This window comes from Stegostoma tigrinum, chromosome 7, assembly GCF_030684315.1.
Source record: "Stegostoma tigrinum isolate sSteTig4 chromosome 7, sSteTig4.hap1, whole genome shotgun sequence".
NCBI lineage: Eukaryota > Metazoa > Chordata > Chondrichthyes > Orectolobiformes > Stegostomatidae > Stegostoma > Stegostoma tigrinum.
The window spans coordinates 37,314,724-37,341,422 of record NC_081360.1 but is presented as its reverse complement, the minus strand read 5'-3'; the positions used below and the strand labels follow the sequence as shown (position 1 = coordinate 37,341,422).

Sequence of the window (26,699 nt, the reverse complement as noted above, 5' to 3'; positions counted from 1 at the left end):
TTTAGCTTTTCTAGCACTTTCTCTTTTGTAATGCCTACCGTACTCAGCTCTGGCACCTGGCTCTCCCTAATTGTTGGCATACTACTCATGTCTTCCACTGTGAAGACTGACGCAAAGTATTTATTAAGTTCTTCCGCTATTTCCTTATCTCCCATCACTAGCCTTCCAGCATCAATTTGGAGCGGCCCTATGTCTACTTTTGCCTCTCGTTTGTTTCTTATGTATTGAAAGAAACTTTTACTATCATTTCTAATATTACTAGCTAGCCTACCTTAATATTTGATCTTCTCCTTCCTTATTGCTTTCTTTGTTATCCTCTGTTTGTTTTTGTAGCCTTCCCAATCTTCTGATTTCCCAGTGCTCTTAGCCACTTTATAGGCTTTCTCTTTTTCTTTGATATATTTCCTGACTTCTTTTGTCAGCCATGGATGTCTAATCCCACCCCGGATAATCTTTCTTTTCTTTGGGATGAACCTCTGTACTGTGTCCTCAATTACACCCAGAAACTCGTGACATTGTTGCTCTACTGTCTTCCCCGCTAGGCTCTGCTTCCAGTCGATTTTCGTCAATTCTTCTCTCATGCCCCTGTAATTACTTTTATTTAACTGTAACACCATTACATCCGATTTTGCCTTCTCTCTTTCAAACTGCAGACTGAACTTTACCATATTATGATCGCTGCCTCCTAAGTGTTCCCTTACTATATAGATATATATAGATATATATATAGAACATTACAGCACAGTACAGGTCCTTCGGCCCTCGATGTTGTGCTGACCTGTCATACCGATCTGAAGCCCATCTAACCTACACTATTCCATGTACGTCCATATGCTTATCCAATGATGACTTAAATGTACCTAAAGTTGGCAAATCTACTACCGTTACAGGCAAAGCAATGTTCCATTCCCTTACTACTCTCTGAGTAAAGAAACTACCTCTGACGTCTGTCCTATATCTTTCACCCCTCAATTTAAAGCTATGCCCCCTCGTGCTCGCAGTCACCATCCTAGGAAAAAGGCTCTCCCTATCCACCCTATCTAACGCTCTGATTATTTTATAGGTCTCAATTAAGTCACCTCTCAACCTTCTTCTCTCTAATGAAAACAGCCTCAAGACCCTCAGCCTTTCCTCGTAAGACATTCCCTCCATACCAGGCAACATCCTAGTAAATCTCCTCTGCACCCTTTCCAAAGCTTCCACATCCTTCTTATAATGCGGTGACCAGAACTGTACGCAATACTCCAAGTGCGGCTGCACCAGAGTTTTGTACAGCTTCACCATAACCTCTTGGTTCTGGAACTCGATCCCTCTATTAATAAAAGCTAAAACACTGTATGCCTTCTTAACAGCCCTGTCAACCTGGGTGGCAACTTTCAAGGATCTGTGTACATGGACACCGAGATCTCTCTGCTCAACTACACTACTAAGAATCTTACCATTAGCCCAGTACTTTGCCTTCCAGTTACTCCTACCAAAGTGCATCACCTCACACTTGTCTGCATTAAACTCCATTTGCCACCTCTCAGCCCAGCTCTGCAGCTTATCTATGTCTCTCTGCAACCTACAGCATCCTTCGTCACTATCCACAACTCCACCGACCTTAGTGTCATCTGCAAATTTACTAACCCATTCTTCTACGCCCTCATCCACGTCATTTATAAAAATGACCATCAGCAGTGGACCCAACACTGACACTAGTAACTGGTCTCCAGGATGAACATTTCCCATCAACTACCACCCTCTGTCTTCTTTCAGCAAGCCAATTTCCGATCCAAACTGCTATATCTCCCACAATTCCATTCCTCTGCATTTTGTACAATAGCCTACTGTGGGGAACCTTATCAAACGCCTTGCTGAAATCCATATACACCACCTCAACCGGTTTACTCTCATCTACCTGTTTGGTCATCTTCCCAAAGAACTCAATAAGCTTCGTGAGGCACGACCTTCCCTTCACAAAACCGTGCTGACTATCCCTAATCAATTTATTCTTTTCTAGATGATAATAAATCCTATCCCTTATAACCTTTTCCAACACTTTACCAACAACAGGTCCTCAAGGGTCATAATCTCCGGATTACTGCCCGAGCCATGTGCCAATTGGCATAGGGAAAGGAAAGTTAAGGAAGTAAACATGTGATGGGCTCCATCACAAGCTGTTCCAAAAAGCCATCCCGCAAACATTCCATGAATTCTCGTTCTCTGGATTCACGAGCAACATTATTCACCCAATCCACCTGGATATTGAAGTCCCCCATGATCACCGTGACCTTGCCTTTCTGACATGCCCTATCTATTTCTCGGTGCATCTTGCGCCCCTGGTCCTCATCACTGTTAGGAGGTCTGTACATAACTCCCATTATGGTTTTTTTGCCTTTGTGGATCCTCAATTCCACTCACACTGACTCCACATCTTCTGACCCTATGTCATTCTGTGCCATAGATTTAATTCTATTCTTAACTAACAAGGCAACCCCACCCCCTCTGCCCACCTCCCTGTCTTTTCGATAAGTTGTGAATCCTTGGATGTTTAATTGCCATTCCTGAGCTCCCTGCAACCATGTCTCTGTGATGCCTATCACATCATAATCATTCAAGAGGATTGTGCTGTTAATTCATCTACTTTGTTGAGAATACTACGAGCATTTAGATAAAGTGTCTTAATGCTAGCTTCCTTATCATTATTAGAGAGGTTGGAAATCCCAAGATGTCTTAAGCTATCCTTCCTTTTTGCTGTATTCCTAGTCTGCCTCGAGCTTAAATCCACCTGTACACATGCTATCCTGTTGCTTATCTTTCCATTTAACTCCATACTCCCTCTCTCTTTCACTTTCCCTTCCCCCCAGTGCAGAAGTTTAAAGTCCTACTGACCACCCTATTTATCCTTTTCACTAGAACACTGGTTCCAGATTGGTTCAGGTGGAGACCGTCCCAACGGTACAGATCCCCCCGGTTCCAAAACTGATGCCAATGCCCCATGAAATGGAATCCCTCTTTCCCACACCAATCCCTTAGCCACGTGTTTACTTCCCTAACTTTCTTTTCCCTATGCCAATTGGCACGTGGCTCAGGCAGTAATCCAGAGATTATGACCCTTGAGGACCTGTACTTCAATTTCTTTCCTAGTGCTTGATAATCCCTGAACAGGTCCTCTACCCTCGCTTTGTCTATGTTGTTAGTCCCAACATGGACCACAACAACTGGATCCTCCCCCTCCTGCTCCAATATCCTTTCAACCCGTTCGGAGATGTCCCGCACACTGGCCCCGGGCAGGCAACACACCAGGCGGGACTCCCGATCTGGCTTGCATAGGATACTATCTGTCCCCCTAATTATGGAATCTGCTGTAACAACTACCTGTCTTTTTGCTCCCCGCTCTTGAATGACCTTCTGCACCACGGTGCCGTGGTCAGCTGGCTCATACTGTCCACAGTCCTTTTCCTCAACCGTACAGGGAGCAAGAATCTCATACCTGTTCCTCAATGTCAAGGGCTGAGGCTCCTCAGTCTGGAGTTCAAATCATGAGAGGGTTGCAAGAGTTAAATGGTGTCAACATTACCTCAAGCACCTTGTTCCTTCGTTTCACTGTGGATAGAGTAGCTGCAAGAACACCTGCATTAAATTCTGACTTTGGAAAGACAGGAGAATTGCAAACATGGGAGATATTAAGGTTTTCAGATACTGTATGGAGGTCTTGGATGAGAAAGTGAAAACGAAGAAATATAGTCTGTATCGAGAGGAGCAGTATGTCTTCCATAGACAAGCTGAGAAGACAGGCAGAGAAGTTAGATACATAGATCAATGCCAGAAGTCAGGTCTTGAGGACCTGGGTGCAACATCAGAAGGAATTTAAAGATCCCACAAAAATGCTCAAGAGAACCAATGCCATATCTTCCCAACTGCAACATTAGCCACAGCCCTATCAGTCACCTACCATCAATTTCAGCAAAACTAAAGAGCTGATCATTGACTTCAGGAAGAAAGGAAGAGGACACATCCCTGTCTACATCAATGGAGCCAAGGCGGAGAGAGAGTTAATAGCGTCAAGTTCCTAGGAGTGACGGTAACTGACAATCTTTCCTGGACTTCCCATGTAGATGCAACAGTCAAGAAGACACAACACCTGTTCTTCCTCAGGCAGCCAAGGAAATTCAACATGTTCATAAGGAACCTCACCAACTTTTCTACATGCACCACTGGAAGCATGCTAACTGGGTACATCACTGCTTGCTAAGGCAACTACTCTGCCCAGGACTGTAAGAAACTACAAAAATGTTGTGTACACAGCACAGGCTATCACGCAAGCCAACTTCGCACCATTGACTCCATCTACATTTATCTTTGCCGAGGAAAGGTAGCCAACATCAAAGATCCCTCCCACCCATGTTATAATCCCTTCTAACATCTTTCATTAGGCAGGTGATACAAATGCTTAAATACATATACCATCAGGTTCAAGAACAGCTTATCCCTTCTGTTATTAGACTGTTGAATAGACCTCTTAGATTTCAGATCTAATGTTGGTCTTGCTTTGTACACTTCCTCTAACTTTGTATGCCTCACTATGTTTAATCACCCTCTGATCTCTATGTCCTTTTGCGTCATAATCTGCCAAACAAAATTTTTCATTGTACTTAGGTACAAGTGACAACAATAAATCAAATCAAATCGAACCCTGTCTAACAGGACACATAGCTGACCTTGAAACTTTATATCCACATCCGTCAGCTATTAAACCATGATGATCACATCAACCAAACAGCCAGCAAGTGACTGTCTTAGTCTCTAGTTGGACAACATACAACAAGGCAGAGAAAACAGGAACAAACCAGATGGGTGCTAAATCCATATGCTTGTTTTGAACCACATGAAGGAAATGACCTGTACAATTACCTGGCGACTTGTTGTTCAAGTTATGAGAACCAGAGATGCTGAAACCAAAGAAGATGATGGCATCCTTATGCATAATCCTGTTTCTCACATCATAACCCCTCGTCATTCTACATTCTATTCTGACTTCTGTGCTATTGGTAGCACAACCTTATTTTCATGCCATCCCCACACAAAAGCAGAGGTAACAAAGTGTAGAGCTAAATGAACACAGCAAGCCAAGCAGCAACTTAGGAGCACAAAAGCCGACATTTTCTGATTTTTTGATGAAGGGTCTAGGCCCTAAACGTCAGCTTTTGTGCTCCCAAGATGCTGCTTGGCCTGCTGTGTTCATCCAGCTCCACATTTCGTTATCTCGGATTCTCCAGCATCTGCGGTTCCTATTATCTCTCCCACACAAAAGCATTAACTTTGTATATTTTCCTTTCAGATACTTAAGACATAATTTACGCATGTGCTGCCAGAACAGAAGGAGACAGTCATGAAGACATTTTTCCAACACTTAATTTGAAACTGTAGGCTAGAACTGCAGAAATCATGGCTATGGTTTACAGGGTACAAAACTTTCCACAAGCCATCTTTATTGACAACCGATTACTAAGATTGTGGACATGCCAACCTAGGAAAGGGCCAGTGGCTATGAGGATTATAAATCTGCTCTAGTCTCGCAAAAATGCGACCTTCATGACCTAGCACTACCAGTCCACCAATGGCCTTGCTTTCGCTTCTCAACCAGCCAACCAGTCTGTTGCCACCGATGCCAACATGGAACATTTCCAAGATGGAACCATTGGGTCCAGAACTGCTTGATGATATCTTGCAAGTGATTTGCCAACACCATCACTGAAAGTCAGGAGCCTTCTGCCAGCCACGCCACAGTCATTGAGGTAACACTACAACGGAGCAGCAGGACAGGCAAAGGGACATTGACGACAGGCACTAAGTAAATAGTCAATGTTAGTAAGTAATATGGAATTATTTCACTTAAAAATATGGTTTGAAGTGTTTGTTTTGTACTGGCTTTACTTTTGCATCATGGGCTGACAATTATATTTATGATCTGGCTACTCTCTGAGTTGCAGGCGGACTTTCTTTGTGTACATACTAAAGGTCCTCATTACCAACGCAAGTTTCTCCAGAAGTATATCCATGCGTTGCCGATATCTTTTGCCGATATCAAAAAAACAGTTGTCACACCCAAACAGGGTGAAATGAATGCTTTACTGTAATATATATATTCAATTTTTGCTACACAAGATGCTGAAAGAAAATAATTTATATATCAAGTCTTCCAAAATATCTATGAACATGCATTTCAATGTCCTGCCAAAATAGGCAAACAAGACATTTTTAAAATGTCAAAGAGGTTCAACAATAATTTTAAATACAACATAATTAATAGTATTAAATTTTCAGTTCTGGTTGTAATGTAAATTTGCAATAGAAAAATTGACCTAAAATGGAATTCCTCCAGCAAGTTTTTAAGCCAATTCAAAATTCCCAAATCGTATTGCAATTTTTCTTTGAACATTATATTCAGGATACTTGTTTTCCTATTCTGCAGTATTCAAATTTCGGACATTGATGAAACACTGTCACACCATCATTGACCAAACTCCAGTCTGACCTTACCCTTGCTCCTGGGAGACCACGATCACCAGGACGGCCAGGGTCACCTGGAGATCCTTTAGGACCTGAAGGGCCCATTATACCACGTTGTCCTTGAGCACCCTGTTGATAGAAAAACCATATTTTTCATTAGCGGTGACCATAATTCCCTTCTAACTGTTTCTAAAATAAATTAAGCAGTCTTAAAATCTAGTAATTGTTCCATAATTAATACAAGGATCTACTTACTTTTGGGCCTGGCAGCCCATCTTGACCTGGGAAACCACGATTACCTGGAGAACCCTAATTACAAAAAGAATTTCTGAATTTAACACCAGAAGAGAAATAGAAAATGTAATTTTTAAACTCTGTTTACCTTCCCTGTTTTCTCGTCTGAGCTCAGATCCTTAGGCAATATTTGTCTCTTGGTAACATGCCAAGCAGCTGTGCTTCATTGGTAAGCATGGTAATGCATGACTTTGAGCACCACAGTCGATCCTAATTTTGCTCTCATCAATGCTCACTGGCAGAATCGTGCTTCATCCCTGACAGTGATTTTGGGGCAGGGACACAATTAAACCGGCTGTAACGTGACAAAGTTATTCATTCTCAGCTCCACTCCAATTAAGTCCACAAAAGGAAGGTCAGTAGTGGTCTTTCCAACCTACTGCCAATAAAAGCCCTTATGTGGCTAAATAGCACCCACTCAAGGGACTCAATGAGTTGCATGTCATTAAACACATCAGTAGGGGTCACTGTGCAGGGAACATGACAAGAAAACATTGGCATTTTTTTTGCAGACTATGGTGGGAGTTGGGGTGGGGGACAGTCATCATTTGAAAGTAATCGTTACCTGACCAAAAGACACACGCTCAAGATGCATTGCAAGACATCACTGTGAGCAATCCCTGCCCTTCGATTGGACCACCTTCCCTATATTGGCCACTTCCTGACAATGCACACCTGTCCCTGTTTGTTTTCATGCTTCCAGGGCTCTTGTGAATGCAGTACTGTCACCAGCCAACATTTTGCTGGGGGCACTGCTAAGCACAGGATAGATGCTGGCTTCTAAATGGCTAGCAGATCTTAGCGTGCAGGATTCCACCCCCTTGGGATCCTTAATCATAGGTGAACACCCAACACCGGCTCTGTTATTGTCTTTTGAGAGGAGAAATTTGCCATTCTTACAGTGTCTGGCCAGCATGTGGTGCCAAGATGCTTGGCTCTTGATTTCCCTCAGGACATTTAGGAATGGGCAATAAAAGTTGCCTTGACCAGTGACAGTCCCATGCCATGAATGAATTAAGGAATAAAAACTAGCCTGCTAATGCCTGAGTGACAGGAATATAGTGGCTTTGCCAGAAAACAGGTAGCACAAGGTTCTCAACTGTTTCTTGTCTCATGGCCAACAGCCCCATCACCTCCACCCCATACAATCCTATACAATGCAATGTTTAATCGGTTACAAACATGTATTCAAAAGCAATGACGCAAATTCTAGTTATTATTTAACTTCTTTCAAAGGGTTTAACAGGAGGTTTCAAAGATTGTCTACATTTCACTGTCACATCTCAACAATGCATGTAACTCTTCTCATGTTCTTACTCTTTCTCCACGTGCACCAATAGCACCAATTGGACCAGGGTCACCACGAGGTCCTCTCTTGCCTTCTTCACCCATTGGGCCAAGACCTCCTTGTGGACCTGGTGGACCCTAGATGGATCAAAGGAAAATAGTAGACCAAGGAATACGATTCAGAATTGGTTCAAATCATGTCCTTGGAATCAAAGTAATAATTTAGCTGTTTCCAAACTTATATTTTGATGCATATTCATAAATGTTTCCTAAGACTTAATACTTGTTGTGATATTAAAGTAGGTGATTAAAATAATTCCCTATTAGTGACTTAGATGGGCAAATGTCAGGAAAACATGAAATGATACATTTGGAAGAAAGAATGATGAAAGACGGTATTTGTTGAACGGTATAACTTTAAAGAGGGTGCAGAAGGAAAAGATCAAATTTCACCAGCATTCAGCTAAGTGCTAATTTTTTTAGTGAATTTCAATGAGAGTTTCTCTCCACAAGCCCCGGTGAGTTTTCTTCCCCTATCTTCCAATATTTGCCATGTTACCTATGTACCAAATCCCCATGCCATCCACTTGTAATATTCTCCGTCTGAGCAGAAGCAGAAAGAAGTACAGGCCACTGGTGGGATTCCTGGCAACAGTGCCATCTTTAAAATCTGGCTGTGCACCTAGTCAAGTGTTGGTAGTCTGTAGAAGCCCTGGTATGGGTCCTGTCAATTGTCTCAGAACAAGTGAGACAGTCAAAAATTGGCCCCTGCTTTGCTGATAAAGGCTGGAGGTCCCATTGGTTGGGGGCTGGGGGGGTGGTTGGAGGGAAGCCAGGGGGCATGGGTTGCATGTGGTTACTGCCCATGGAATGTGCCCTGAGACACTGGTGTCCGGTGTCCATGATGGAGGGCTGCAGGGGCAAGCTACAAACTGGAGCCATCAAGTTACCGTGCTGAGTCTGGATTGTCTGGCTGGGTGGAAGAATGGAAATCCTATGTCAATGAGGCAAGATGTTGTAAAAATGAGGATGTTATTGCATGCTAATACATCTCATGCTGCTCACTTGCAAGAATCTCATCACATCGTTCAACACTTTGCTAGACATTTTGCTTTCAATTCGGGAACACCCCTACTGCCAATCTCACAACAGCCACTTTGTCCAGTGGTTGTGAGGATTCTGCCCAAAGTGTTTTGTATGTGCAAAAATGCCAAACTTTGAATGTGGCTGGAAATAAATGATACTTACAATAAACCTACCAGGACCCTTGACTTTGTGTACACAGACATGGAACTGAATTTAATGTGGGTAGAAATCTAGAAAGCCAAAAGCAACATCACCATGGCTGCTTCTGGGATTTTTGACCAAACACTGTGGGTATAAGGCAATTAATTGCCTGGTATCAAGGTTCCCAAATGGAGAACTGGCAGCTCTTCAGTTCCAGCTATACCACTGAGAGCACGCACCACTCTTAGACTTCGCCTGGCCTGAAATAGCATTAGAAAGGCCATTCTGAACCTGAGGTAAGTGGGGTCAGGGTCAGTGAGGTCAGCCTTGGAGGGAGGTGAGAGTGGGCAGGGTATGTTTCAGCGAGGGAGGCTGGGATTCTGTGGGCCATAGGTTTACTGATCAGGAGGCCACATTCTCTGCACTGAGCCTGAAGGGAGGTCACCAGCTTTTACAATCCTGTCTTCCTCTGCATCCCCCATCGCCTCCAAACTTGCCCCAGCTTCTGGTACACTGCAGTGGAAGTGGGAAGAGGCCATTCTTGTCTGGGCTGGAAGGCCATCCTCAACCTTTTCAATCTTGAAAATAATCGCATGACATGAAAAAAGTGTGTGGCCACTTGCTTTCTTTTCTAAAGTTACAGCCCTCACCACCTCACAATCCACTCTTCTGAGCCATGTTCAGTTTGCCAACAGAGGGCAAAGCAAGGAAGTGATTTCAGATATTTATAAATTATTGAGCCCTAACGTTTCAACATTAGTTTGATTTTATAGATGGCTGAAGGAAAGGAGAATAAAGGAATATAAATAAAACAAAAGTGAAAAATTACTAGTTTTCATTTTCGTAATTTACTTTTTTGATAGCCAATGCCTCTTCTACAATAAACACTATGTCTGCATATTTTAGCTGTGGTTTATTTTGGAAGATGTTGAAACTTACTGGCTCGCCCTTAGCTCCACGGTCTCCTTTGTAGCCTATTTGGCCTGGTTCTCCCTGAATGAAGAAAATTGTGTTTTATTATTACATTATTGAGCACCAGAAACATTTTATTACTAGAACATAGAACATTACAGCACAGTACAGGCCCTTCGGCCCTCGATGTTGTGCCGACCTGTCAGACCAATCTTAAGCCCATCTAACCTATACAATTCCATGTATGTCCATATGCTTGTCCAATGACGACTTAAATGTACCTAAAGTTGGCAAATCTACAACCGTTGCAGGCAAAGCAATGTTCCATTCCCTTACTACTCTCTGAGTAAAGAAACTACCTCTGACATCTGTCCTATATCTTTCACCCCTCAAATTAAAGCTGTGCCCCCTCGTGCTCGCCGTCACCATCCTAGGAAAAAGGCTCTCCTTATCCACCCTATCTAATCCTCTGATTATTTTATATGTTTCAATTAAGTCAACTCTCAACCTTCTTCTCTCTAATGAAAACAGCCTCAAGTCCCTCAGCCTTTCCTCGTAAGGCCTTCCCTCCATACCAGGCAACATCCTAGTAAATCTCCTCTGCACCCTTTCCAAAGCTTCCACATCCTTCTTATAATGCGGTGACCAGAACTGTACACAATACTCCAAGTGCGGCCACACCAGAGTTTTGTACAGCTTCACCATAACCTCTTGGTTCTGGAACTCAATCCCTCTATTAATAAAAGCTAAAACACTGTATGCCTTCTTAACAGCCCTGTCAACCTGGGTGGCAACTTTCAAGGATCTGTGTACATGGACACCGAGATCTCTCTGCTCATCTACACTGCTAAGAATCTTACCATTAGCCCAGTACTTTGCCTTCCGGTTACTCCTACCAAAGTGCATAACTAATTTCATTAAAACCATTATTTCTTCATCCGCTGGCTGGTAATTGTTACTGTAATGTCCTTAATGACTCAAATTAATTATTATTCTAAAAGCATAATTATAGATTTAAAATTCTGAAGGGTTTTGATAAAAGTAAACAGAAAACGTTGCCTCAGGATAATAACAACTGCCGATGCTGGAGTCAGAGACAAAACGATGTGGAGGAACACAGCAGGCCAGGCAGCATCAGAGAAACAGGAAAGTTGACATTTTGGGTCAGGTCCCTTCTTCGGAAAGTGTTGTCTCCATTATTTGTCAATTGGTGAATTGAAAGTATAGCAATTGAGTCAAAGGATATGAAAGACCCTATCATAACAGTTATGGAAGCGATCCATTATGCCTTTTAAAAGTGGTCACATATTTTTTTAAAATATACATTTTGAAAGGGATGGAGCAGAAAATAAATGATGTTGGGAGATTTGCTCTTCTTGACAATCAACTATAGGACAATGAGGCAAAAGATCTCATTCAGTGTTCTAAGATTCCATGAAGGAAAATTAGTATAGTCCCAGAAAATTCCAACGAGGATAGTATGTTAACTCTAGCCTATTCCTTATGATGTAGGCAGCAAGCAGACATTGCATTGGTGTGTAGCACTTAAGTTGCACACATAAAGCTGGGTTGCATGGCACTCGTTGTACATGGACAATGTTTGCGAGAAATGAGCCTGACTTAAACCTCAGCTGCACTACTTAAAACTAACACACACTTCTTCGAAGGCAAAACTGGCTACCGAAGAATGCCTGTGAAGAACTCAGAAATAGTACAAGTGACCAAAGGTAGGCTCAAGATTCTCTGACACAGGACTGAAGGTCTTAAGCGGGAGATACATAGTAAGAGGGAGATCATTTATTCACCTGCTGGAATATTTACAATTGGGTGCAATTAGCAGACAATTGTGGCAGTGACGAACTCAGTCTGGGGGTCAAGGCCAGTTTTATATCACAGCTAGTGGTGCACATTTGAAACCAGCACAAAAAGTGGAAACTCAATTTGCACTGGGCAAGATGTGGATAACAACATGTGCAATCTCCTGCATTGGTTTGGCAAATTTTGGCTGAATTGAACAGCAACCAACCATATAACCTTACAGAAATTTCAGAACATTTACTTCTCTGTGAAATGGACACAGACAGCCCTGAAAATAACGTACTTGTTCAGATGTAATGGATGCCCCACTTTTGCATGTTATAATTTATGACAGAAAGTGTCGTGTACATATTAAATTTGTGTGTGTTTTATTTGTCAGTTTATAACTTTAAATATATATGCTCACAACTCAGAATGATCTTAATTACTAATCTAAATATCGCCTTTGCATTCATGGGGTGAATCAAGCACTTTCTGAGTTTGTTCACAACCTCTTAGAGGTTATATTTTGTCTCTTCAATGTAAAGAAATGAGCTTTACCAGTTCCAGTCACCAACATTTTCAATGCACTGTCAGCTTTTCTAACATTTAATTTCCACTGCCTTTTACCCTATCATAAACTTTCACCTTTTTACATTGCATGTCCCACCCTTTCCTTCTTCAATACCTGCCTGATACCTGTTACATCTTTAACTTCTCATTGCAATGAAAAGTCAACAACCCAAGATTTTCTGCCACAGATGCCTGAGCTGAGGACTTTCAGCGTACTTTTATGTTTTTGTTTTCTTTAGCTTTCAGCATCAGCATTATTTTGTTTCTGAATTAGTATTTACTTTACTACTTCTGTACCCAGAATCCCCACCTCGAGCAGTTCTGCTGTTGCAAATGGGATTCGCTTTTGACTCTTATTATCTTGATCGCTTATTATTTTCTTTCTTGTCGTTGACCAGGTATTTATGAAAAATCACTTTCAGCCCCTTCTCTCAACGGCTGTCTCCAGCTCTGATTTATGGAATGTAAATCCCAACTGAAATTCTGTTCTTCATGTTCCACTAATGATTGAGATCTCCTGGACATTGCGTTACACCTCCATGGATTTTGAGTTTGGCCTGACACTGAGCTCTTCTGCCAGCTTTCTCTCTATGCCCACTTTTACATAGAGCATCTATCCCTCTATGGAGTGGATCCTTCATACCTGAACCTTTTCCTTTAAATTCTTCCCTCTCCTGATCCCACATCAAGGTAGTCTGATGGTGAAATATCATGAATTGAATGATTACTTTACGACTAAGGGATCATAATGCTACATTTTATTAATAGTTTATGCCGTACTATTTATTTTTGGTGATGTCGAGGAGTCTTTTGTTTTAACTTAAGTCTAAGAAATAGGAGTGAATTCAAAATACAACAATTACTTTGTGTTTTCACAACACTAATGCATACAAAATAAAGAGAAAATATCATCAAATTTCATTTGTACAATACTCTTTTTAAAAATATTTTACCTCCAAGGGTTTTACTAGCTCCTTTCTAATGACATTTCTCCATGAGCCATGACAAATTTACAGTTAAACTAGAGTGCTGATATGGCTATTTATAAATGTTTTAGACTGCATCTGGTTTAGCATTAGAAGCAATTCAGCCAGGTTTCTTTGTGTAATAAATAATGATTAGCTTATTACAAAGAATGCTTACTCCAATAAATATGTAAAGAGTTTTGACAAAAATTGGCTTACACCATACAAAGATAGATATGACTTATATTCTAACATCTGAACATGAATTTAACATGATTGGACATATCAAACAGTACATGCAATGAAAATATATCCCATCGATTTCTCAGCAACAACACCTCAGCAGATGTCAGTGACACTGTTGGTGACTGAACTTCATTAATGTAACAATGCTCACCTAGAGCTGACTTCAACAGCTCAATAATGCCTTCCAAAAAATAGATTTATAGCAACCAAGAGGAAAAAAAGACATAAAATTATGCAAAGCTTATCATAAAGTTTGAATAAATGAATCGCTTACCCTTTGACCTTTGATCCCAGGAGGCCCCGTGTTTCCTGTTGGACCAGCAGATCCAGGAGGACCTGGAAACCCAGCAGCACCACTTGTACCTGGAGAACCCTGAGCAATGGAGAACAGTATATTGAATGCTTGATCAAAGTTTTGCCTCATCGAAGGAGATTTAACTCTTGGAGCATATGGTAGCAAAACAGCCCAGCCACAAGTTCCAACAGCAAAAAAGGGCCCAGATTTCATTTGAATTGAACTAATTGGACCAACCGAATGTTCATCTTAAATTACTGGGGTGAGGAGGTGGTCCCAAGAAAATTTCCATTGTATTCATTTCCCTTATTGGGATTTGAGTGTACATTTTTTTAATTTGCCTTTCTCCAATGAATTTACATGTATGGGTGGGTGGAAGGTGTCAATTGTGATGCTTCAGGCATTCTACCTATAGAACAAGCTTGCAGAAGCAGTTAAACACTGACAGAACTGTGGGTGTTGGAAATTAGAAACAAAAAATAACAGAAATTGCTAATAAGAACTAACTTTAAAAAAAAACAGAAATTGCTGCAAAGGAATTCCATGAATCAGAGTTAGCATTTTGGATTCAGTGATCCTTCTTCAGAAGGGTCTGAGGAAGGTTCTGGTATTAAAGTTCCGAGGAGGGTCGCTGATCCTGAAATGTTAGCACTGATTTCTCTCCACAGATGCTGCTAGACATGCTGAGCCTTTGCAGCAATTTCCGTTTTTATTAAAGTTTGTTCTTTTCATGCCTGCAATTTTCAATTTTTAGATTTAGATTCAGGCTTTATCGTCACATGTACTCAAGCACCGGGTACAGCGAAAACTGTAAAATGTTGTAACACACTGCACCCTCTTAGGTACAAAATTTTAGTTACAGAAGTAGAAAGATTAAGAATTAAGTTAAAAAGTTCAGCACTACAATTTTCTTTGTATCAGGGTGAAAAAAAAATAAAGTTCATACATTTATAACACTTCTATCAGGTGACGATGCATCAGCTGAGGAAAACGGCAGAGATTCAGCTAAACTTTGGTCTGATCTTTCGAGATCACAAGGTACATTTTCTAAACAGAGCGATGATCTAAATGGATACATGCAGAAACTATATAGATCTGAACTGCTGATGAAATTTTGTTCCAGATTGACAGTCATCCATAAAACTTCCTACTCCTCCTAAGTGGCAGGATGGTTGCTTTTCAAGATGACAAATTACTTTCTTTCTGTAGGGTTTATTTTTATAAATAAAATGTACTTTTCAATTGTAATTTGTTCCTTTGTTAGTAAATTTTACGCAGGAGAACCAAGGATATCTTGAAATATTTCAGCGCAATTTAAACACATGGACAAAGAATTTAAAAGGCGATCCATGAAGGAATAGGGACACACATGAAGCCAATCAGAGCTGGATTCAAACAACTTTCACGCTTCTGGTCCCTTCACAAACTAATTGGAATACTAGCAGAATCCAGAAGTGCGCACCAATACCCCAGAGCTGAACTCAACAGGCCACCTATGGGTGAGAAAACAGGCGGGTGGACCCATAGATTGGCGTACCATGACATCAGAGTAACTGCTCTGGCATTATTTTACAAGGTGACCAGTGAGACCTCAGGTGGGACACCTATCCATAGGTCAAATGAGCCCCTGAAGTGGGCGTTTAATGCAAATAAAGGCCTCATTCTAGGACTATTGCAATTTTATGAACAGCATGAGAGGGCTGGGCCCAACATCAATTCTGGCAATTTGATCCCACAAGCAGCTGATCAGTGAAAGGGAACTGGGCTCCTCTTTGCCCGTCCAAGGAAATCCATCCTCCTATCCTGTCCAACATACCTCCCACTGCTCTCAAACTGACACTGGTAAGATTCCGTATTTGTCTGGGTTTGGGAACATCCATGGGTTCCCTTCCTTCCTGCCCTCCTGCAACACCAGCAGAAGACATTGATCCTGGTTGTGGGGGCAAAGTGGCTGACCTTGGATTCACTGGTAGCTCCGTGAGGTGGGGTCTCATCCTGGAGGCAGATGCAAGAGTGTTCCCAACTCAACATGTTTAAAGGCCCATCTCCTGAAATATTACTGAGGCAGAGCCATCCTGCAGAAGAGGCCTCAATCCCAAAATGTGCATTGGGCTGCACAGAGCCCACTTTCAGCAGATAATCTGTGCCTTGTGATCTCTTGTCACAAGTCACATCAATGTTACTGAGCCTGCAGCTTGCTTTTTCAAATGCATCCGCACTTTCTGTATTTGTAGAAAGACACCATCCCCGGAGAATTAAAAGGGAAATAAAATAATTGGGAGAATTACTGAACTTGAGAAGCCTCCAAATTCGGGCCAGAATGTAAAGATTCGGACAACATGACTTCTTCACCAGTTGTGAAATAAGCTAAGCACATGACATTGCAAAGTGTGACTACTTTGGATCATTGTACTGCTGATTCACAGCTTCAATTTGGAAATCACAAAGAAGACTTTGGGGGGCCTGCATTACTGATGGTGAGAAGTGAGGGGTCGGCAGGAGGAGGGCGAGATGCCTGTTATTTCGTAAAATTTTCCATCTCAATATACAATAAAGGATCCATTCACTATTAATATAGTGGCTTCAACAAAATAAAATGTACCAAAGCATGATAAAACTAAAAATTACACAAGATTTGTAAGAGGATAGTAAGAAAATGGTCGAAATCTTGCTTGAATCAGTGGGTTTTAAGGAGTGATGGAAAGAAGATTTGGTGGAAAGTGAGGCAGAGAGGTGGAAAAATTTAGTGAGGGAGTTCCAGTGTTTAAGACCCGGTCAACCAAAGTAACCCGCAACCACTCAGTGATTAAATTCATGCTTAACAAGCCAGATTGTGAAGATCACAGATATGTCAGAGGGTTGTGTGAATGAAATGTTTTCCAAAGTGAGGTTAAATTTTATGTGTGGTTCATTGCACTTGGGCTAAAATGTTGGGGGCAGCAACTTGACACTAGAATCACCATTAATTGTTTTAAGGCAAAATTTCCATCTCTTCTTTAGGAGGAAGATGCTCCAGAGAGTGGCATTGGCAAACTGGATGCTAACTGGGAGCAGTTCCAATGCTGGAATTACAGGCAGTCCTAATGGTGAACTGTCCAGTTAGATCAAGAGTCAGAGATCTCAGGGAGGGTGATGACGTAAGCATGGGGCCATGGGCCTGGGTTTGATTCTAGCCTTGAGTAACTGTTTTGAGTTCTCCCTGCGTCTGCATGGTCTTCTACCAAGTGTTCTGGTTTCCTGCCGCAGTCCAAAGGCATGCAGGCTAAGTGCTAGAACTGTTCTGTAGTGTCCAGGGATGTGTAGGCTAGATGGATTCACTATGGTAGATACAGGGATAGCTGGGAGCAGCTGGATCTCTGTGGAAGTCGCTTCAGAGGGGTGGTGCAGATTCGGGTGGCTGAATGGCCACTTTCTGCTGTCAGGATTCTACGATTCTAAGACATCCTAATATTTAATTGGATGAAATTCTTGCTCACCCAATACAGGTCTTTAGAAAAGTAATCTAGGAACAATGAAGGCCCAACTGAAAATAAATTTCAGATAATGCCACCAAGAACCATCATGCAGGAATAGGTGTGGCAATGAATTGATAGCAGTGGTGGGGAGCGAAGTGTGAACAAGTACCAGTGGTGACGAAGCAGGAACAGGAGGCGGCCACTACAGCTGGATCTCAGACTACATTTACGCACATAAGAATGGGGCAAGGCGAGTGTAGGTCCACCCAGCTAGATAGCAGGAAAAGAGGCTTTTGAAAATGGCGGTGCAATTCATTTACAGGGCCAGAGGATGAGAACGGACCATTGTCACAGCCACAGGACACCATTTGTGGCTTTGATATGAGCTGTTCCAGCATTACGCTGGGACGGAGGGGATAGGTGGAAGATGGAGTTGGACGGGAGGTCACCTGTTTCTAAAGGTTCAAACATGGATTTCTGAGAAAAGAGGAAATAGATTTGAGAGGCATCAATGTTTTTAAGCGCTTTGGAGGTGAAAAGGAGGTTGAAGCTGGGACAGAAGTTTGCAAGAATGGAAAGGTGAAAGATTTTTGTTTTGTTTGAGAGAGGCCAATTCAAAGGATAGGGGAATAGCAACTGAGGAGAAGGAATGCAACATTGAGAGCTAACAAAAGAGCCAGGAATGGAAGATAGATGAGGATAGTTTGATGAAGGAATAAGGTTGAGAGAGTGGGAGATGGGTCTCATGGACAAACTGTGCTTGAAGAGCACACAATGCGAGTTAAAAGATCAACTAGAGGAAGACAGAGATTCAAACCTAGAGGGAGGTCAGAGGATGATTGTCTCTATTAGTTAGTGGAAGGGAAAGACTCTGTAGATGCAGCTGATCATGTGGTCTTGATTTTGTTCTCATATAAACTGATGAATTCCTATCTTTTGGAAGTAAAGGTGTAGGAGACAGGGATACAGGAAATGAACAGAACAGCTGTGGTGGCAGAACGGCCTGCAAAAAGAAGGAATTCTCAAGAAGATCTGCATTCGGTTATCTAGGTTTCTATTTCATAATCACAAACACGTTTTGGAATTAAACATCCAAACTTCAAATGGTTCAATCCCAGGCCTGTTATTGGGACTTAATGGGTATTATTCATATCACATTTAAATCAAAACAATCCAGAACAAAAGCTGTGAGGAAGCAAACAATGGGTCACAATTTGAATGAGAATGGCTAGCTCAATTTGGGAAGAATTAACTCCATTGGGGAGTTGAAATTTATTTGATTAAATTAAATTAAAGAGTATCCAACGTTCAGTTAAATAACATTGCTAGTGCTCAAATATCCCAACAAGGTCAAAATTCTTCATGGATTGGGAGAAATTCCAGAGGAAGGAGTGTGAGAAAAACAAAATTATTTCTGTTAGTGATTTGAAACTCTTAACATATCTACTTACTGCTAACTAGGGGTAAAAAAAGGGAACAGATAGAAATTTCACTGAAGTGACCAGCAGTCACAATTTCTCCATTGTCTGAAATCAGCACACACATACAAGAAATAAATCAAAAGCTCATAAGTGTCTTCGAATTGGAAAATACCCTGTTCCTTTGGCATTAGATTAGACAGGTTAATAGACAAACAACAATGGGACTTTTAACTCTGTTAACTTCCCTTTCCCAAGCTATCATGATAGAAAATAGGATCAGGAGGAGGCCATTTGGCCATTTGTGCGTGAAAACATCATCATAGTTGATCCATTTTTTTCTTTCCTCAGTAGAATTTGCAGTCTTATATCAAAGGTAGAATGTAAAATTGTGCATTTCACCTCAAAAACACGACTAGGCACACTGGAAATCTTCATCTATCATGGAAAGTATTTTTACTATGCGGAATTTCAGAGCTTTGTAGCTCATTTCCAACTTTGTTTACATGGACAATAGAGTTAAAATGGGAATGACTATGTGAAGATGAGAAATGTTCTTGTACAGGAGGAAAATAATTATTCCTTAAACAAAAAATATAAAATAATCAAAGCTACAATTGAATCACGGATAAAAATCATATGAGATTAAGCGCCAGAAAAAGAATTAACTGGAAGAAAAAAAATTGCTACTTGATGTACTTATTTTCGCAAATCTAATTATGAATGAGCTTCTTCAATCCTGAATGAATCAGGACAGGATACTTAACCAAAAGTGGTAAGTGAACATAAATGTAAGAAACATACCAGTGGTCCTTTAGGACCAGTCGTTCCATCCATACCAGGCTGACCCTGCATTTAGAAAGAAAATGTTGATGTAGTACTTGTATGACAGGGTGTTCATAGCAAATCAAAATCTTGAGCATTCGCTTGAAATTTGGACTCACGATGTTGCCTATAGGTCCAGAGGCACCCTGGCGACCTGGTACACCGCGTTGTCCCTGGGGTCCTTCAGGTCCACGGACACCTGTTGGACCAGGTCCACCCTGAGAACAAATAAGGAGAAAGGGAACAGAAGATGAATACAGTCCACAGGTTTATCCAATCATTACAAATATTGTGGTATCAAAATAATTAAATGTACAAAGATGAATTAACATTCTTTCACGATTGTGCTCACCATAAATTTTAAGAGCCAAGAACAGTTGTGGTTTAGAATTTACTACCACAGATTCACAAATCAATGCCTACTAAACTAAGGAACTGATCTTTTAATTAAGTCTTTCATCTCAACATGTAGAACATGGGTTGCAGAATGTCAAATTATTCCTCCTTTGCTGATTGATGTACATTATAGAGTTCATATCAAATCTTTGAAATTTTGAAGGCCAGGCTGATTAATGGCAAAGGCTGGTAGGAGTCTTGAGTCATTTTAGCTCCTGAGTCTCGTTTACCTACTCCAGCAAGCACCCCTGTTAAAACCAATGGGAATCAGGAACTGGTCCACAGCAAAAATGGGATGTTGTGCAATTGGAGATGCTGTGAAGTACTTGAGTGAAGAGTAGCCCTCAATGTAATTGGTGATTAGGGAGGGATGGGGTTTCAGAAATAATCATGGTTAGGGGAATCGGGAGGGAGACTCCAAGCCAAAGGCTTAGCTGTTTGACCCAATTAAAGCACTCTGCTCCTCCTGACCAACAAGGTGACTTTAAAGAAGTAAAAAATGAACTTACCTCAGCCTGTTCTGGAGACAATTAAGTTTCCAGCCAGGTTTCATTTTCTGGCACAGTACTACATGGGTCATCTCTGCCGAAATTGGCAGATAAAATTCAATCAGGAACTAATTTAAATTATATGATTGCTGATGTTTAAGTATTACAAGCATTTATCTGCTCATGTCAATGCTTATGAAACTAAGTAGTTAAGAAGTGTAGTGTTGAAAATGCAGCAAGAAACACCCTATTTCTCCAGGCCAGTAGGGTTAAAATTAAGCTGGCATGTTTTTCAAGTACAGGATAAACATTGTATACCCCACAATGGTATAATAAAGAAAAACAATAGCAAAAACGGGTTTTATTTATATGTATATACATTACAAGTCAAGTACACTTGAACTCTTCCCCCAAACCAACTTGTGAGAATAAATATGAATGTAATTATGTTACATTATAATGCAAAATAATTTAATTGCAAAAAGACAAGTGACAGGAGAAATTTGATCAGGGTCCAATTGAACCCTGGACAGTGCTCAAGCAGTGCAACAACCTCTTGGATAAATGTTTCATGATCTTATGAAATGTAATGAAGACAGTTCTAGGAAGTAAAGAAGAGGCTGGTTTAACCTATTGTATATTTCAAAAGAAACCACAGGATTCCAATACTTTGAAATTTTACCAGTTAAAAGATGAAAAACTTGGTTTCTCCATAGCCTTCAATGATTTAGTGAGGAAATTATGTATTTTAATTTTAATTAAGCAAGTACATTTCTTGAGACTAAAATCAATATTTCAAATATTCCAATAAAATATTCTATGTCAGAGATATTCATTGGTCAGCCGGTGTTGAAACTCTTACGTCTGCTTCTGTTCAAAGGTTTTGTATCAAAATTTCTATTCGAGCTATGATAAGGCTAAATTGTTTCAAATGTCTGCATTAGAATTTGGATATTGAGATTATTGATTTCATTGTATGTCAGTAAAATGTTTCAATATGTAAAATATGTCAATTGTAATGACAATGGAAGAAGCAATCTTGAGATGTCAGTGCCTTGTGGAAGATAAATTTTCGTTAACAAAGGGAAACTGGGACAAAGAAAGGAGTTAATGAAAACACAGTCAAGAATTTCAGGTTTCATTGTGAAAACAATTGGTCTTCATGTAGCCATTGGTTCTAAATATATCTTGGTATTTAGGTGAAATGGAAATGGCCAATCCAAAGAGGTAACAGTCTTTCCTGAATTTCCCCAGGCAAACTGAAAATGAATTTGTGTACTACTGTCCATCATGAAAGACAAACTGCTTTGCTAACTAATTCAAACCCACCTCCCAATATGATCATGGATAATGAAATGTGAGGCTGGATGAACACAGCAGGCCCAGCAGCATCTCAGGAGCACAAAAGCTGACGTTTCGGGCCTAGACCCTGAGATGCTGCTGGGCCTGCTGTGTTCATCCAGCCTCACATTTCACTATCTTGGATTCTCCAGCATCTGCAGTTCCCATTATCACTCCCAATATGATCATGTCTGGATGCCTTAATTTTTTTCCTCCCATTGTCTGTTTGCCCAATTATTATAACATCGAATGCCCCAATGGTGCATAAAAGGTCTGATTCCATGGGCACCGCTGTGTTTGAACACTGCAAATCCTTTATTTTCAAGTAACCAGATAATATGCTACATGAAGACATGTGAGTAAAGTAATATTTTGGCAAAATTGTATAAATTGCCCCAGGATAAGTCAGCTATGCTTCGTGTTTTGCAATTCTGTGTCAGACAGAAGCAAAGTAAAACTATGACATAACACAAACAAATATGGAGTGGTGGATTATTGCAAATTAAACCATTTATTAAATGCAATACTCAATTATACATTGTGCCATGAAACTATTTTTTGTAACTGAAAATTTTTCAAAGCAGCTTAGAAATTTATATACTTTAGAATTATGCCTACAGAAAAATTGAAGTTCCCCAACCTACACTTTGGCATTTTTAAGTACATCTGGGCTTTTCCAAAAATTGTATATTTTTCCTCTAACAATTATCAACCCAGTGCTTTCTGTCTGTCCTTCATCCTCTGAAGACACTGACTAATAGTTGGCTATAATTCTAGAAACAAAGACTTTCCATGACCCTAATGTCTAAGAGGACTATTAGTAATCAAAAGCAGACTGTTTGGTTAACTCTCCCACTCTATGCTAACTTGTCCTGTATTACCCAATTGTAATCAGTTAGCAAAGCATGCACTGGGATCAAACCTTAACTGTAATGATCTACTTTGCTCAATGGCATGGCAGAACTTTCACCAAGAGTCTGGAAACTTTCCCCTTCCATACACAATACTTAATTCTTCCTTTTAGAGATCCACACCAAATTTTCTGCTTGTCAATTACACCAGAAGTTCCACCAGGATTATTGCTTTAACAACCGCAAGCCTGTAATAAGGATTATATCATTCCCAGTAATAAACAAATGAGAAGCCTCAAAATAAGGAGTCAGATATCAGTTGAAGTTAGCTAGAACTAATGCTTTACATGCTTTTACATTCTTGTAAAGGAGATCTTGTGGCATAGTGAACAATGTTTCTGGCTTTGAGCTAGAATACCCAAGAGCAAGTCCCATTTTAGGATTTGATGCTCAAGGAAGCTGCATTTATAACATCGTCAAACAGATTGAGTATCCATTTATAAATTCTTCCAATAAAGATTCCTGATCAGCCATGAGATGGAAAGAGTTTAGAGCCTTGACCATCACTCTGCATAGTTCTAGGCAACAATGTGCATGTAAAAATGTATATTGCCATAGCAACACAGACTCATTAGAAGTGTGGGGTCGTGGGAGTGATGGGGGAAGGGAGGGTGGTATTGTTGCTAGGTAGCTTATTTGACTGAACAGCCAGTGTCTATCATTTTGATGTGAACAGCATGGAGTCCATCTGGGGTGTATTTACGATTTGATCCCTCAAGTCAAGATGCTGAGAGTCTGACTTGTCTTTAGGCAGAGAACACATTAACTTAAGCCAGCAGTTTCTGCCTGTGAATAGGCAGATGGTGAATGCAAGCCAGCTTTTAAAAAAGTCATAAACAACAAACAGAAGTTGCTGGAAAAGCTCAACAGGTTTGGCAGCTTATATGAAGTGAAATCAGAGTTAACGTTTTGAATGACCCATTGTCAGAAATGACATAGCTAAGACCGCAGGTATCTCTGTGATGATCAACATTCCACGGACTACTACTGTCTCCACATTGTGAGATCCATGCTCAGTGCCATGTGGCATTACATGCACACTCTTGACCTTTCTGTCCAACAGCATCACAACACATTGGCTCCACTTCATTCTCCAGCTCAGTCACCATGCTAACTAGAAACGTTTTCTTTTCCTTTCAGGCATGAAGGCCCACAAGATGCAACAACTCAGAGATACACATCGTCCTCCGGAACTTTGCTCCCCTCCCCTTCTTTCTGACTCCACTCCCAACCCCACATTCTGTCAGGTCTTCACAGTCCATCCCAACCTTCTGCACCCCAACGCTGAACATTCGATACTCAGCAAAGATTTCAGCTTTTTCCATTTGCGTCATCTCTTTAATGAATTTTGAACACAACATAATGCCGAACTCTTCTTCTGTTGTCTTCGCCTCTGAGCCCATTTCTTCGGACAAGAGTCCTCTCGCCGTTCCAAAGACACCTTTGTCCAGTTTCAACACTCTCCCTCTGGCCTTTTACCTGCAATCAATCTGTTCATTGAGAACTGTTAACGTGACATTGTTTACCTCAATTTCTCTTCCCCCCCCCCCTCACTCAAACTAACCTATCCCCCTCTGAACTGACTGCACTCCGTGCACTTAGATCCAATCCTGACTTTGTTATTAAGTCTACCAATAAGGATGGTGCTGTTGTGGTCTGGTACTATTGTAGTCTGGCATACTGAAATCTATGTTGCAGAAGCTGAGTGCCAGCTCTCAGATACCTCCTCCAGGATACTTCCCCAGGACCATGGCCTCACCTTGGTACATCAGGCCATTGTATCAAACATGGCCACTGACATCATTTCATCTGAGGATCTCCGCTCACTCCCACCTCACTGCCTCTAAACAGATAGGACCCCCAGCCCAGCACAGCTCATTTTTACCTCCTCTCAAAAATCCACAAATGGGACTGTCCGGGCAGGCCTATTGTTTCAGCCTGCGCCTGCTCCACAGAATTCATCTCTTCCTATCTTGACTCAGTGTTCTCTCCCCGGTCCAGTCCCTGCCCACACATATCCGGGATTCTTCCGACACTTTACGCCAGTTTCAGAACTTCCAGTTTGCACGCCCCAGCCACCTCCCCTTTACCATGCAGTCACTTTCAATGTCCATCCCCTACCAGGATGGTCTCAGGGCTCACTGCTTCTTCTCCTCCTGGACCATTTCCACCCACCACCACACTCCTCCGCTTGGCTGAGCTCACCCTCACCCTAAATAACTTCTTCTTCAACTCCTCTTACTTTCTTCAGGTCAGATGGGTAGCCATGGGTACCCAAATGCGCTTCACTCTCACCCGGTCTATTTCTGACTCATACCTTCCCTTCCTTGACATTTCTGTTTCCATTTTCAACATCCACTATAACATCCAATATAAACTGACATAGCAGCTAATATCCACTATAAACTGACTGACTCTCACAGCTGCCTGGACTATACATCTTCACACCCTGCTTCCTGTAAAAACTCGATTGTCCCAGCACCTCCGCCTCCATTGCAGATGTTCCGACGAGGCCAACTTTGAGAAGGGAGCCTCCAAAATGTCCATCTTCTTTTTCAACCAAGGACTCCTCAGCACCATTGTCCACAGGGCCCTCAACTGGCTCTGACCCACTTACTGCACTTTCACTATCACCCCGTCTCTTCCCTCCTGCAAAAGTGACAGGGTTCCCCGTCCTTACCTACCATCCCACCAGCATCCTCATCCAAATGGTCATCAACTGCCATTTCCGCCACCTCCGGCGAGGTGCTACCACAACACACAGGTTCCTCTCCTCTCGCTTGTCCGCCATTCAAAGGGCTATTCCCTGAGACACCCTGGTCCACTCTTTCTCCACTCCCAATAGCACCCCCCGCCCACAGCACCTTCCCCTGCAACTACCAAAGGTGTAATATCTGCCCATTTACCTCCTCCCTCCCTAGTATCCAAGGATCCAAACATAACTTCCAGGTGAAGCAGCACTTTACCTGCCCATCTACAATCTAGTCAACTGTATTTGCTGCTCATGATGTTGTCTCCTCTACATTGGGGAAATGAAGCATGATAAAGACCCTAAGCTTCCAGTTATCTGCCACTTTAACACACCCCTCGGTTCCCTAGCCAGCATCGTTGTCTCAGGTTTGCTGCAGTGCTCTAGCAAAGGTCAACGTAAGTTGGAAGAACAACAACTCATTTTCTACTTGGGAACACAGCAGCCCTCTGGACTCAATATTGAGTTCAATAATTTTAGAGACTGAATTCTCCCATGTCCTAGTCCCCAACTGCAAACACCAGGCCTTGTTATCACATAGTCTACCATTACACACAGCGCATTGCTAGCCACCAGCAGTCTCTGTTAACAGGTATTCACCCCTTACCAGATCGCTACCCACTCCTTTGTCTGCACAACTGCCTTCTCTCTCTCTTTGGGCTCTATCTCCACCTATCTTTTACTCCTAACCGTATAAACTGACATTTCCTAGCTGGCATCAGCTCTGAAGAAGCATCATTGGACTTGAAACGTTACCTCCGATTTCTTTTCACAGATGCCAGACCTGCTGACCATTTTCAGCAACTTCTGTTTTTGTTTCTGATTTGTAGCATCCATAGTTCTTTCGTTTTTTTTTTCAAAAAGCCATAGTAAGCTAAGATAAAATCTTTAATCTTGAATTGCCAGGTTGACAACTCTGTGATTTGGTATCGGCTCTGCCCTCTGCAACTGGATCCTTAGCTTTCTGACCTACAGACTGCAATCAGTGAGGATAGGTAACTGCACCTCACCCACAATAACACTCC

General features: G+C 41.5%; 1 protein-coding gene across 1 annotated transcript in view; it reads right to left on the bottom strand.

The window, feature by feature from the left end:
* Positions 1 to 26,699, bottom strand: part of col5a2b (collagen, type V, alpha 2b) — a 273,485-nt gene that overhangs the window by 82,331 nt on the left and 164,455 nt on the right. Inside the window, exons 19-25 of the mRNA XM_048534084.2 lie at positions 19,909 to 20,007; positions 19,769 to 19,813; positions 14,071 to 14,169; positions 10,243 to 10,296; positions 8,107 to 8,214; positions 6,751 to 6,804; positions 6,526 to 6,624 (exon numbers count right to left, since the gene is read on the bottom strand). Coding sequence (XP_048390041.1) covers positions 6,526 to 6,624; positions 6,751 to 6,804; positions 8,107 to 8,214; positions 10,243 to 10,296; positions 14,071 to 14,169; positions 19,769 to 19,813; positions 19,909 to 20,007 — 558 coding nt within the window. The remainder of the gene's footprint in view (positions 1 to 6,525; positions 6,625 to 6,750; positions 6,805 to 8,106; positions 8,215 to 10,242; positions 10,297 to 14,070; positions 14,170 to 19,768; positions 19,814 to 19,908; positions 20,008 to 26,699) is intronic.